The 14,500-nt window shown below is 34.6% G+C and overlaps 1 protein-coding gene across 1 annotated transcript; it reads right to left on the bottom strand.

Annotated features, from left to right (window-relative positions):
* Positions 1–11,170: 11,170 nt before the first annotated feature.
* On the bottom strand, positions 11,171–13,668 carry LOC127539400 (olfactory receptor 9K2-like). The gene is made up of 2 exons (XM_051963601.1): positions 13,637–13,668; positions 11,171–12,137 (listed from the first exon to the last, which is right to left on the bottom strand). Exon 2 carries the CDS (start codon positions 12,110–12,112, stop codon positions 11,171–11,173), a length of 942 nt encoding a protein of 313 aa, XP_051819561.1. The 5' UTR covers positions 12,113–12,137; positions 13,637–13,668.
* Positions 13,669–14,500: the final 832 nt, after the last annotated feature.

Below are 14,500 nucleotides of genomic sequence, written 5' to 3'. Positions count from 1 at the left end.
ATTCCTTTTATCCTCTCACTTCCATAATTCAGTTTTTTGGGAGCCCATCCAATGAAATGTTTTTCTATGATAAATCTTCTGTCCTACCTCAAGCTATGCTTCTTCAAGGGAAATTCCCCTCCTCCCTAAGTTTCTGAAACATTCGAGGAAATTTATAGCAACTTTACAATAAAAAAAGGCATACTTGGCATCCTTAAGGGAGGTTTGGCCTTGGCTTTTAAAAACATGCTGTTTTTTAAATAGAGCTACTTGATTCCACTTTGAAGCTTATATCAATCTGGTTTTCATTAAGTGACTAATAATAGCCCCAACTCAAGCCTCAGTGACTCATTACTTAGGTTCTATTGGTTTAGAAAGAGTGTAAATAGGATTATTTTTTTATTTAGGCCAAAAACTCTGAGCATTTTTCCCTTCCAGATTGAGCCACCTTTTGTACCAACTTTTACTCAGTCTTTAATCATTGAATGAGTATGGCCTCAGACAACTTGAGACCTGAGGAAGATTTTTAATTTAGAAAGGCCTAGGTCACCCCTATATCCTGGTCTTCTCCAGTCATCTTTACCTTTGTCTTGTCACTGAATTTTCATGACTCTGGAAGACAGAGGGAAGCTGATGGCTTTAAACAGCTCTGCCCCGAACTAATCCATCAACAAGTCAAGATATTATTCTTATGATGTTATTGGCCCTCTTTGAGAAGCAAAGAAAACTACAACTATGTGTATTGGTGAGTTTGCAGCATGTTTTTTGGAGGTCTGGAGGATAGAAAATTGATATACTAGACATTTTTTGGTAACCAAATAATACTTATTTTTATGTCAAATTTGTTAAATAAAGATAGAATTTCATCTTGATTGTATGTACAAAATGGAGTGGATAAGATAGATGTAAGAAAATATCAAGGATATATTTTGTTAGAGCATAAAAAAGAATGATATTAAGTTTACTAACTCATTTCCTTTGCCCATCTGTCAATTTTTTGAAGCAGGAATTGATTGACTAGTATCATTTAATCCAGCTAGGATTATGCTGGTAAATGTTTAACAACTGGCTCTCAAGAAAATACTGGAGGGACTGTGTTGTGTTGTTCATGATCAAAGAGGATCATGACATCAGAGAGGAAATGCTGTGACATGCAAATGAATTGGATTTAAATGAGGAAGAGCTATGCAAAGTCACTTACCTCACTTTCCCCTCAAGAACGAAGTGGGTAGGAACAGAAACAAGTGCAAGGGATAATGTTGTAAAAAAAATTACCCTGGCATGGATTCTGTCAATATAAAGTAATGATTAAATAAAATTAAAAAAAAAAAAAAAGAACCAAGTGGGTCCAGTGGCAAGATATAGATCAAGATGACTGGAGATGACCCTGGAAGAAATGAGAAAATTTGACCCTTTTAAACTAAGGTCTTCAATAGGTCTCAGTTTGACTGAGGCTATACCCATTCAGTGATTAAAACTAGGTATCAATTGAGGCAGAAAATCTTTTCTTTCACCTATTCCAAAAAGAAATCTAAATAAAGAAATCTGGGAGGGGAAGACTCAGGAATTCTGACCAAAGCAGAAATGACTGTTATTTACATTCAATCTGAGTCAACCAGTATCCAAACAATGACCAAAAGGGGCTTAACCTAGGATCTATTGGTGGCCAATGAGCATTACATTGGGACTATGGAACAAAAGGTGGTGTAACTGTGAATTATCCCTGCCATTGTGGAAACCAATTTGGAATTACATGAAACAAGTTATTGAACTGTGCATATCCTTTGACCCAGCAACACCAACACTACGCCTATACCCTGAAAAAAAAAAAAAAAAGAGAAAAACAACCCACATGAATCAAAATATTTATAACAACTTTTTTTTTTTTTTTTTTTGGTGGGGACAAAGAACTAGAAAGTCAGGGGTAACTATTACCCAGAGGAAAGCTAAACAAATTATGCTTATGTGAATGTCATGGAACACTACTGTCAAGAACAAAGAAGGAAATACTCCCAGAGAAATACAGGAAAAACTTTATGCCAATGCAAAATGAAGTAAACAGATCCTGAAAAATAGGTTCTACAACATTATAAACAACTTTGAAAGACAAAGAACTCTGATTTTTCATTGACCAACTACAGTTTCAATGGATTCATAATGAAACATGATACCCTGCTTTGACAAAGAGGTGACAGACTCAGGGTACATATCAAGATACTTTTTGGACATGGCTAATGCTGGAATGTTTTTCTTAATTATGCAACTTTGTCACAAGTGTTTTCTTTTTCTTTCCTTTTGTTTTTTGACTTTTATGTCAACTTTTTTTATTTAATATTTCCCTCCCAGTTACATTTAAAACAATTTTTTACATTTGATTTTAAAACTTTTTAAGTTCCAAATTCTCTCCTTTATCCTCACCCTTAGCCCCCATTAAGAAACCATATGTGAAGTTATGCAAAAAATGTCAGAGAAGTCTTGTTGTAAAAGAAAAGCTTCCCTCTCCAAAGCCCTCAAGAAAAATAAATTTTAAAAAAAACGGCGAGAGAAAGAGAGTATGCTTCAATCTGTCTTCAGACATAGTCAGCTTCTTCTCTGGGCATAGGTAGGATTTTTCATCATATATCCTTTGAAGTAATCATGTATCATTGTACTGCTGAGAATAGCAAAGTCATTTATAGCTGATCATCCTAGAACATTGCTATTACTTTGTATTTATTACATTTCACTTTGCTTGAATTCACAGAGGATTTTCAGGGCTTTCTGAGAGAATCCTGCTCATCATTTCCAATGGAACAATAATATTTTATAACCACATACCACAATTTATTCAGCCATTCCCGAATTGGTGGGCAACCCTCACAACTTCTGAGTTCTTTGCCCTTAGACGAGAACTGCCATAAATATTATTGTATGTAGAGTCCTTTCCCACTTATTTATATCTCTTTTGGAATTCATGCCTTGTAATGTATGTCTAGGGCAAAGGGTAAGCATGAATTTATAGTCTTTGGGGCATAGATTATATCTTTTGATCATTTATCAGTTAGGGCATAGCTCTATTGTAACGACCACGCTAGCACCCAGGACACTCCAGAACCAGCTGGAGTCAAGATAAGCAAAAGTCCATCTTTATTCTTAGTCTTTAGGGGTAAAAGTGAAGGGGATGCAAGAGAATCTCTGCAAGCGCCTTCTTTCTTGTCTACCACTGAGAGTGTGTCTCTGGCTAGCTTTACTTCACCCCCTAGTCCCTCCTACAATCCTCTATACACTAGTCATTGAGCCAGTACGGATAGTGGAAAGGACCATTTTCCAACCATATGCCCATAGAGTATCATCCAATCAGTAGTTAGCCTCAAGTGCTCAGCAGTCCTGACCTCAGTGCATTGATTCAATAGTTCCAGCCTCTACACCCTATTTAAAAAAAAAATAAATTTGACTCAGACTCATCTTCCTCTATCTTTGAGAAATGAAGTCTTATCAGAGAAACTTACTTCAAAAATCTTTTTACAGTTATTATTGCTAACTGTATTTTTCCCCATTTATTTTCTCTCTTTTTTATCCCATCCTTCTTTTTCACCACTGACTACTCCATTTCCCCCCTCCATCTTATAGGGTAAGATAAATTATATACCATATTGAATGTGTATGTTATTGCCTTGAGGCAATTCTTTTTTCCCTCTGAGGCAATTGGGGTTAAGTGACTTACCTAGGGTCACACAGCTAGGAAGTGTTAAGTGTCTGACACCAGATTTGAACATAAGTCCTCCTGACTTCAGGGCTGGTGCTCTAACCACTGAGCCACTTACCTGTCATGCTATAAGGCAATTCTAAGAATTGTAAGGTTCACTCGTTTACCCTTTCCTCCTCCTACTCCCCTGCCTTGTTGCTTTTTCTTGCCTGCTTTTATGGCAGACAAGTTAGACCATTTAATTTCTCCAAATTTTCTCCAAATATATTCTTCTCTTCATCCTTTAATTTCATTAAATTTAATTATCCCTGCATATTCAATTTATAATTGTGCCCTCTGTGTATAATCCTTCTGTCACAATAATAAGAAAGTTCTATTGAGTTACAAGTATCATCTTCCTATGTAGGAATGTAAAACACATAAATCTCATTAAGCCTCTCATGGTATCCCTTTTCTGATTAGTTTGTTATGCTTCTGAGTCCTTATTTGAAAACCAAATTTTCTATTCAGGTTTGTTCTTTTCATCATGAATGCTTGAAAATTCACTATTTCACTGAATTTCTATATTTCCCCCTGAAGGATTACACTCAGTTTTACTGGGTAGGTTTATTATCCAGCAAACTAGGTTTGCTTAGTTGTAATCCTAGCTCCATTGCTCTTCAGAATATTATATTCCAAGTCTACCAGTCCTTTCATGTAGAAGCTGCTAAATCTTGTGTTATCCTGAGTGTGGCTTAACTTCCTGGGGGTTCTGGAATTTGTCTATAGTATTTATGGGAGTTTTTATTTTGGGATCTCTTTCAGGAAGTAATCAGTGGATTCTTTCAATTTCTATTTTACCCTCTCATTTTAGAACACCAGGACAGTTTCCTTTGATAATTTCTTGAAAGATGATGTCCAGACTTTTTTTTTTTTTTTTTGATAATGATTTTCAGGTTGACCAACAATTTTTAAATTATTTCTCCTGGATCTCTTTTTCCAGATCAGTTGTTTTTCTAATGAGCTATTTCTTTTTTCCCCCTAGTTTTTCATTTCTTTTGGTTTTGCTTATCCTATCTTGATTTCTCATAAAGTCATCAGCTTTGATTTTCTGAATTTAGTTTTTAAGGAATTATTTTCCTTATGAGCTTTTGTGCTTCCTTTTTCAATTGGTCAGTTTTGTTTTTCAAGGCATTCTTCTCTTCATTAGCTTTTTGTGTTTCCTTTTGCACCACTCTCAATTCTTTTCCCCTAATTTTTCTTTTATCTCTCTTACTTGATTTTCAAATTTTTTTTTTTTGAGCTCCTTCATGGCCTGAGTCCAATATTTATTTTTCTGGGAGGCTTTGGATATAAGAGCTTTAATTTTGTTATTTTCTTCTGAGTGTGTGTTTTGATCTTCTTTGTCACCATAGTAACTTTCTATGGTCAGAAACTTTTTCTATTATCTGCTTATTTTCCTAGCCTAGCTTTTAACTCTTTATTAAAGTAGGTCTCTATTTCCATGGTGGCCCAAACTTCATGGATTTTATGTAGCTGTTTTCAGAGATGCTTCTGACGATCTAACCACAAGCACTCTTTTCTGCCTTGAAACTATTAGGAGTGTCCCTTGCTCCACTATGTAATAAGTAGTGTGCTAAAGTAACAGAGGCCTGCTTTGCTGACTTTGGGGCTGGAGCTGGGGCTGCACAGACAGTGCTGGGACTGCATGTCCGACTCCCACTTTGTTGCCACAGACCCTCTCTGCTGACCTTCAAATTCTTCCTTGATGCCCCTTCCTTTACTCTGCCATCTTGGCTCTGCCCTCTAGATTACCAATATTTAAGGGAGCTGATAAATATAATTGTAGCCCATGTACTCTCTCTCTTTGATAAAAACAGAATTTCCTCCAATTCCCACTTCTTGCTTTACCTCTTGGCAGGAATTAGTCTCCCTTGGAGAAAAAGTTAGGGAGAGTAGGCTAGAAATATTAAATCTGCTTCCTTTTAAGCCCACCACTGGTGTGCCCTACTCTTGGGCATACTCTTTCTACCCTTGGAGTCAAGAAGACCCATTGTGTTTAAATCCTGACTCTAATACTTAATAGCTATATGACATTGGGAAAATCACTTCAACCTTTTGAATCTGAGATGAGTTGTCAAATATCTATGTGATTCTTACACCAGGGATTCACCCTATTGACAAAATAACAGGTTTTTGTCTCATCACATAATATTTATTTTATAGATTTGTTCGTTATATGTATGTAATTAACAGAAATAATTTTTAAAAGAATGCTTTTCAAGTGAGTAGAAAAATGAAAGATATTTTGTAAAAGAGTCATGAAATTAATAGGGAAGATAATATATCTCATTTGATTATGTGATGCCTTAAAATACAGAAATTATTTGTCCTATCTAAAGATAAATGGTTAGGCTTTTTTTGGAGTTTTATGGCATATTGCTGACCAATTGAACTTTTTGTTTGATTTAGAAAGGGGAAGAGTGTGGCACATATACCACAATTTTCGATGCAGATGTTTTGTCAAACAGATTTTCTTCTGACAATAAATTCAAAGAAAAAAAGTTCAGTTGATATCTGGCCATGGTGAGATCTTTATTTCTATGTTCACAGGCTTAATTTCAAAATCAAATATGTTAGTGATTTGAAAAGAACAGGGATTAAAATAAAATGATTATTTTTAATACTTGCTTTTAATGCAATATTATCATGTTTTAAATTTGATTTAGTGGAGATTTTTTTTAAATAAAGCTTTTTTATTTTTAGAACATATACATAAATATTTTCAACATTCATCCTTGCAAAACTTTGTGTTCCAATTTTTTTCTCCCTCCTTCCCCCCTTTTCCTAGATGGCAAGTAATCCAATATATGTTAAACATGTTCAATTCTTCTAAACATATTTCCATATTTACCATGCTGCACAAGAAAAATCAGATCAAAAAGGAAAAAAAAATGAGAAAGAAAAGGCAGCAAACAACAACAAAAAGTGAAAATACTGTGTTGTGATCTACAAGTCCCCACAGTTGTACAATGAACTTCTGGTTCTGCTCATATCACTTAGCATCAATTTATGCAAGTCTCTCTAGGCCTTTCTAAAATCATCCTGCTGATCATTTCTTATACAACAATAACATTTCATAAATTTCACATGCCATGGCTTATTCAGCCATTCCTCAGCTGATGGGCACCCACTCAGTTTTCATTTCCTTGCCACTACAAGAAGGGCTGCTACAAATATTTTTGTACATGTGGGTCCTTTTCCCTTTTCTATGATCTCTTTGGGATATAGGCCCAGTAGAGACACTGCTGGATCAAAGGATATGGTGGAGAGTTATTTCATCTTAATAAATGTTGAGTGAAAAATGTTTAATCTTAAAAAAAATTTCTGATTAATTTAATGAATATGTCTTTATATATTTAACAAACCATGGTAGAAACTTAGGTACTTTAATGGCATAATATAGAATAATGTATGTAGAGGTGTATGAGAAAGAGACAGAGACATAGAAAGGTAGTGAGAAAAGAGAGCAAGGATGATAAATGAGAAAGAAGAAGAGAGAGCCAGAGACCATATTGCTATCTCATTACCAGATATAACTCCAAGTGGTCATTGCCAAAGAAAGTTATGGAGCTGGAGAGAAGTCAAAGACTTTTCTGTAAATGATGGGGAGAAGTCAAAAAAGATATAAAGAAAGGAGGGAAATCTTTTCTGATATAGCTGTTTTCCTTTTTTCCTTACAGAAGATTTGTAATGAGAATTTACTTAATATCTTTAGAGAAACATAATAGAATAAGACTTCACAAATGAAGAGAAATCGCAATCAAAATATTGCAAATAAACTTTTGCATATTTCTTTACTATGATATCATTTGTTAATTCTTCATATTCATCAGTTTAATATTTGCTTAATCATAAGATAAGGTATCTTACCAGTACTTAGCATAGGCCTGGCACATGTAGTAGGTACTTAGTAAATGTTTACTGATTGATAAAGAAGAAACATTATTACTTTTTCAATTTATTTAATAACTCATATTTCATGGATTCAAAGACTCAAGATAATTAGTAAAAAAATTCCAATTTGATTGATGAAGAAGAAAATATTAAAACATATTCTTGAATTTCTCTAGAACCTGAGATGATCCTATTAAAAAAAAAAAAAAGAAAACAAATCAAGTGGTAGGCTGAGGTATAGTTTACAAGTGCCTCAGATCCCTAATACTTGGCTATAAACAAAAGCTTATTCTTTACATTGAAGACAAAATTTGAATTGAGAATAAAATATGTGTATCCTATGAGATGGAGCTAGAGATAGAGATGGACTTCCAAAAAATGAGATGGGGTTTGATCATTTGGGAATTTCCATTGTAAAAGTACAGAGATAGGAAATGACAGGCTGTAAATATGGAACACATTGCCACAGAGTGCATAAAAGGGATTACAATGTGGTAGCTTGGGGAAGGTTACAAAAGACATTGAATGCTAAATAATGCTAAATAATCCAGGGAGTGACTGGAAATCATTGGAATTTATTGAGTAAAAAAGTTACATAGATTAAAACCTAAGATAAATTAACTTGACATTTGTGTGGAGGATTGAGTATAGTGGGGAAGACTTGGGTCAGAGAAACCACCTAGAAGAATTTTGATTTCTAGCAGAGAAGTGTTAGAAAGATCCAGTGTTCCTTAAGGGGACAGTAACAAAGTAAATGATAATACATCACTTTAAATGTCATTTACATTGATAAAATTATATCCATTTCTGATGCTAAATGATTTAACAAAGCTAAAGGTTTTGGTTGTTTTGTATAGTTTGGATTTCCAAAGCTCTGGAAGGAGAAGGGGAGGTTGAGGTGTGGAATTGAGATCTATTTCAAGGGACACATGCTGCAGTGGATAGAGCACCAGCCCTGAAGTCAGGAGGACCTAAATTCAAATTCATCAGTCACTTAACCAAAGAAAGAAGAAAAAAGATATATGTATATATATCAAGTTCAAATGTATGTATGTCTTTTTTTTTTTTTTTTTTTCTGTTCTTCTCTCCTGGAGAGATCTTGAAATACATAATTACCATGGCACTGTTATAGTATCAGAAAATTTCTATAAACATCTAGAGCTCAGATCTCCATGATACTGGAAAGAGGAAGGGGGAACCAGGATGTGAGATTGGATATTGTTATAAGCTTATAAGTTGGGGCCTTTTGGTCAGCTGGTGCAGTCTCACTACTAGTAGCATTGTGGTGATAGGGCAGATGTTTCTGAGTGAACTCAAGGGAATTATTAGTCCAACTTTTGTATAATAAAGTCATCTGAAATTGTCTTATCTTTGGTGCATAATTTCTGCTTTGGAGAGGTTTGAAAGATCAGAGGGATCAGAGAAATGTCTATTTCTCCACATTGATCACATGATTAAAAAAATTCTCACTTCCCCTACCTATTCCAGTCAGTAACTTTTGACTCAATGCAGGAATTCTATTAACATTTAATATCCTAACCAAATAATATTCAAGTCTGGGAAAGATATTTGATCTGCCTGTCTATTTATCTATTTGTGATTTACTAGTCAACAGAATTTCCAGAGAAGAAACCACTTCCACCAGTGGAGATTTACTACTGCACCAGGACTTAAAACCTGAGAGTATTGCCTGATATACTGAGGGTAAAGGTCATATAGCCAGTGTGTGTCAGAGGCAAAAATATAAAGAATTTACCCAGAAGTCCATATTCTATCTACTACTGGGAAATTCTTTCAAACAAAAGGAACAGGACCTCTTGAGAGAGTTATCTGTCAGTGGGAGATCAAATGACTGTGAATCAAAGACAGAAAGCCAAAATAAAATTAAAGAAATGTATTAGCATGCTAAAGAGGATTGTTCCCTGGTAGCAGCTTTAGCAATCAAAGTTTAATTTTATAACATTTTTGTCCTACTTAGACTACAGTTAATCAGCAGCATTCTCTGGGAACTTAGGATAGATAATACATCATTTCACAGAAGAGGAAGGGCTAGGAAAAAAAGAGGGATAAGCCAGAAGCAAAGGTTTTTTGGGGTGAATATTTACCATTCAGTTGGCATACTTTGTTTTTTGAATGAGAGCATGAGAAAACATTCCCTGTTCAAGGAAATCCAGAGACAAAGGGAAGAGACCAGATATGCTTTTATTTGTTAAAGAAATTGATTTAGGTAAAGTTAAAGGTATTTTATCCTGGTAAAATAAATAATTATTACAATCGATGAGATCATCTGATTTATTGTTTCTTTACATGGTTTATCATATTTTATATCTCCTTCAGTAGTGGTTGCGGAACCTCCATTTTTAGACCACCAAGTGGTTAAGAGATTAGTCCATTTCAAATGTCCCCAGATCATTTTTGTCCCCGTTACTCCCACTCCATACCCCACAATTTAATTTATTTCCCAGGTAAGTAAATATAGAAGATTAAATAAATGAATAAACATCTAAACAAATATGTAGAAAATGTTCCTTCAAATATAGATTATCAATAACTCAGATCAGACTTGAAACAAATTTTAGACCTGCATATTTAGCAAACAAAATTCTAATCACCTCTTTATTCATGCAGTGACCAATGGAATCACTCCTCTGACATGCGTTCTATATGTTAAAAAGTGTTTTTCCTCCTATGGATCTTGAATACTTCATTATCTGGATAAAGTACAAGCCATTAGGAAGGTCTGAATTAAGATTTGGTCTCAGCTACTCAGTAACTATGTTTCACTGAACAAGTCATTTAAATGCTTTCTGCCTCAGTTTCTTGTAAAATGGGAATAAAATAATTACATTTCTTTCCCAGGCTGTTGTAAGAATAAAATGACATAATATTTATAAAGTACCTTATAAATCTAGAAGCACTATATAAAGTGATAATTATTATCTTTGCTATTATTATTGTTGTTGTTTCTTTGTTTACTGTGGCTTTAAGCAATTAATAAGTTTAGGAGTTATAGCAATTACTGCCCGGAAAGAAAAGTAAATGTAATATGTCTTTATTCAAGTAGGTTTCCAGAAGGAAAACTGGTGATTTGGGGGAGAATCTTTATTTAAAGTTAGTTCAGAGACACAGGATCAGCATCTATTAAATGGGGCCAGATAGTAAGGAAGGAAGAATTTAAAAAAAATTTTATTTTTATTTTTAAATAACTTTTTATTGACAGAACCCATGCCAGGGTAATTTTTTACATTATCCCTTGCACTCACTTCTGTTCTGATTTTTCCCCTTCCTCCTTCCATCCCCTCCCCTAGATGGCAAGCAGTTCTATATATGTTAAATAGGTTACAGTATATCCTAGATTCAATATATGTGTTTAGAACCAAACAGTTCTCTTGTTGCACAGGGAGAATTGGATTCAGAAGGTATAAATAACCCGGAAAGAAAAACAAAAATGCAAGCAGTTTATATTAATTTCCCAGTGTTCTTTCTTTGGGTGTAGCTGCTTCTGTCCATCCTTGATCAATTGAAACTGAATTAGATCTCTTTATCGAAGAGATCCAAGGAAGGAAGAATTTAGAGAAAATCCTTTTTCCCCCATAACATGTTTTTCAGAGCTTTTTTGACATCTTTGTTTCTTAGAGAATAAATCAAAGGATTTAACATTGGAGTGACAATGGTGTAACACAGAGAAGCCACTTTACCCAGCTCTGGGTTACTGGCAGGTGTGAGATACATAAAAGAAACAGTCCCATAGAGCAAACTCACAACCATCAGATGAGACCCACAGGTGGAGAATGCTTTCATTTGTCCTTCAGTGGAACCGATCTTCAGGATAGTAGATATGATATAGATGTAGGACACCATGATGACCATTATTGTGGGCAAAATAATGATGGCAGACAAAGAATATGACACCACCTTGTTAATAAAGACATTAGAACATGAGATCTTCTGTATTGGACGGGTATCACAATAAAAAAGGTCAATAACATGAGATGCACAGAAGGACATAGTAAAGGTAATGCTGACTTGAAGGATGGAACTGATACAGCCACAAAAGTAGGATCCTGCAACCAGTTGGATGCAAAGGCTTCTTGACATACGGGCAGAATACAAGAGTGGGGAGCAGATGGCTATGAAGCGGTCATAGGCCATAGCTGCCAATAGAAAGCCCTCAGTCACAATAAAGAGAGCAAAGAAGAAGAGCTGGGCCACACAGCCTGCAAAGGAGATGGTCTTATTCTCAGAGAGAAAGTTGACTATGGCTTTGGGTGCCACAGCAGAGGAGTAGGAAAGATCAATAAAAGAGAGATTGCCTAGGAAGAAATACATTGGTGTGTTCAGTCGGGAAGCAGTCAGGATGAGGACAATCATACCAATGTTCCCCAGAAGGACCATGCTATAGGAAAGCAGAAATATGAAGAAAAGGAGGATTTGAAGCTCTGGACGGACCTGGAAGCCTACGAGAATGAATTCATTCACTTCTGAGTGGTTGCTTATCCCCCTGTCACCCATGGTAGAGATCTGCTGAGAGGCAAGGTCAAGAAATGAATTCTCATTTTTGATCCTGACATTATTACCACTGACAAACATTAATTTGATGCCACTAAATACTTGTCAAACATCTCATTTAATTTGCAACATAGTTTAGATAGATGTATATATTATACATCATTACATTAGGGGATGGAACATGCTCAACTTTGCCATTTCTGGTGACATTTCAAGAGAATATGCAGATAGTCTTTGCTGGACTCTAGTCACTTAATATGCTTGTGCATATTTAGAAACTGGATAGGAGATAAGGTTAGCTCTCTAACCTATCTTACTCTTCAGATAGCTCTTTAGTACTCACACTTCAGAGCCAGAAAGGAAATTAGAGTTAGAGAGAACAAAAATTTCTTTGTACATTTTTTGAATCATCTGCTCTTCTACCTTAGTATCTGATCAGGGGACTGTTCATCATCTCTTTTTGCAAGCTCCTGAGTCATGGATTCATGGAAACAGATCCCACAACACTTCTAAAGGATTAATATGAAGGAGATAGAGAATACATGCAAATATTCTATGTTAACTTACTAAGAAAAGCAACTCTGAATACTTTATGATTCTGTTTGCCTTTTATAAGAATAGAACTTTTGACCAATAATGAAGTAAGCTTCCTACTTCCTGATAATGAAATGATGAACATTGTTCAAAATGAGACTATATCTATATATAAATTGTATGTATACGTATACATATATATTTTTTCATGTAGCCATTGCAGAAATTTGACTTGCTTTACTATGCATTTTTGTTTCAGTTATAAATGTATATATATATTTTTTCTCTTGAAAATTGGGATTTAATGATATGTTTTTTCTTCAATAACTCTTTTTTCTATTTGACCTTTTTCCTGAAAAATCTAGAGATCTTCTTAGAAGATCTCTAGATAAAATATAAATAACTCAACATTTAAATTCATTCACAAAATGACACTCATTTACCTTTTCAGTCATTCATGTTGTAACCCCTTAACCATTTTTTGCAGCTATACATATGCTGGTACCTATAACTGATATTTCATCATTTCTTTCTATACTTTTCCACCCTTGTTTGGATAGTATTTTTTCTCCTTAGAATCTTTTCCCTTGAAACATATATTAGATTCTATGTCCTATAATGCCTTACCTGATCTTCCTGAATGTTTGTATTCTCTTTCTTGTGAAATTAATTTGCATTACTTAGTGCTGATATACTTCTGTAGAGATAATATTCCACCAAATAGAATATAAACATCTTGAGGTCAGGGATTGTTTTGTTTCTCCCTCTGGATTTCCAGCATCTCACACATTGCCTTGTAAATGATAAGTGATTAGTAAATAATTGTTGAATTAAATGGAACCTTAAAATATTATTTTTGCCTGTGCTTTCTTGAAGAGGACCATGATGTCAGTAAAGTGATGTCATGACATATAAGTGAATTGGATTTTAGTGAGACAGGGCTATGCAAAGTCATCAGTCTTATTTTCTCCCCCAGACCCATCTTGGTCCAGTGGTAATATATAGATTAGTACTACTGGAGATGTCCCCAGATGCAGTGGGAGAACTTGGCCTTTGTAAGCTAAGGAATTAAAGAATATTATGGAGACAAAAATAAGATTAGAGAGCTAGAGCAAGAGAAATATAAAAAGAAAGACAGAGGCACACAGAGAAAAAGATAGATACAGAGACAGATAGATACACATACAGAGTATGTAGAGACATACACAGAAATAATGCTTTAACATGGAAAAAAATTAGAAATAATTCAATACCAGATGAGGAAAATGAGTTCAGTGATAGGAAGTAACTTCCCTAATGACACATAAGTTATCAGTAACAATCAGGATTTGAAAGCAAGTTGTCTGACTCCAAAACTGGTTTGGAATCAATATAATTTATCAAATTGTTTAGTACTGGAAAGTTAAGATCCTGAGTACCATCTCAGAGCTGATTGGGTGCTGTCATGAATGAAGACAAGAGGGCTGAGAACTCTTGACTCTGAGAAGTTTATGGATCTTTTCACTTGGTCTTTAATAAAGTCAAAAGGGAAATATAGTAATCTCCATAGAAATGAAATAAAGACGTTACACTTTGAATTTTTCAATAATAACATGCCAATTTACAAATAAAAGAGGGACTCCAAAAGATGGTATTTTTAAGACTTTAATTCTATATTTTTCTAAAGATTGGGAAATGATATAATGGAAATAGCACAATACATGGAGTCAGAAGGTTTGGATTTCAATATGTTGCAGTGTTATCCAAAGTTACACGGGTAGCAAGTGTAGATAGCAAACTTCAAATTCAACTCTCTTTTTCCATTGTACCAACCTTCTTTAATGTATCATCATCATTACCATCACCACCATCATCATG

This window comes from Antechinus flavipes, chromosome 5 (genome assembly GCF_016432865.1).
Source record: "Antechinus flavipes isolate AdamAnt ecotype Samford, QLD, Australia chromosome 5, AdamAnt_v2, whole genome shotgun sequence".
NCBI classification, from domain to species: Eukaryota; Metazoa; Chordata; class Mammalia; order Dasyuromorphia; family Dasyuridae; genus Antechinus; species Antechinus flavipes.
The sequence above is the reverse complement of the archived record's forward strand: the minus strand, read 5'-3'. Positions and strand labels throughout refer to the sequence as shown.

Bases quoted from the DNA above. Each gene is read 5' to 3' on its own strand.
- LOC127539400 (XM_051963601.1), bottom strand. From the start codon at position 12,112: ATGGGTGACAGGGGGATAAGCAACCACTCAGAAGTGAATGAATTCATT.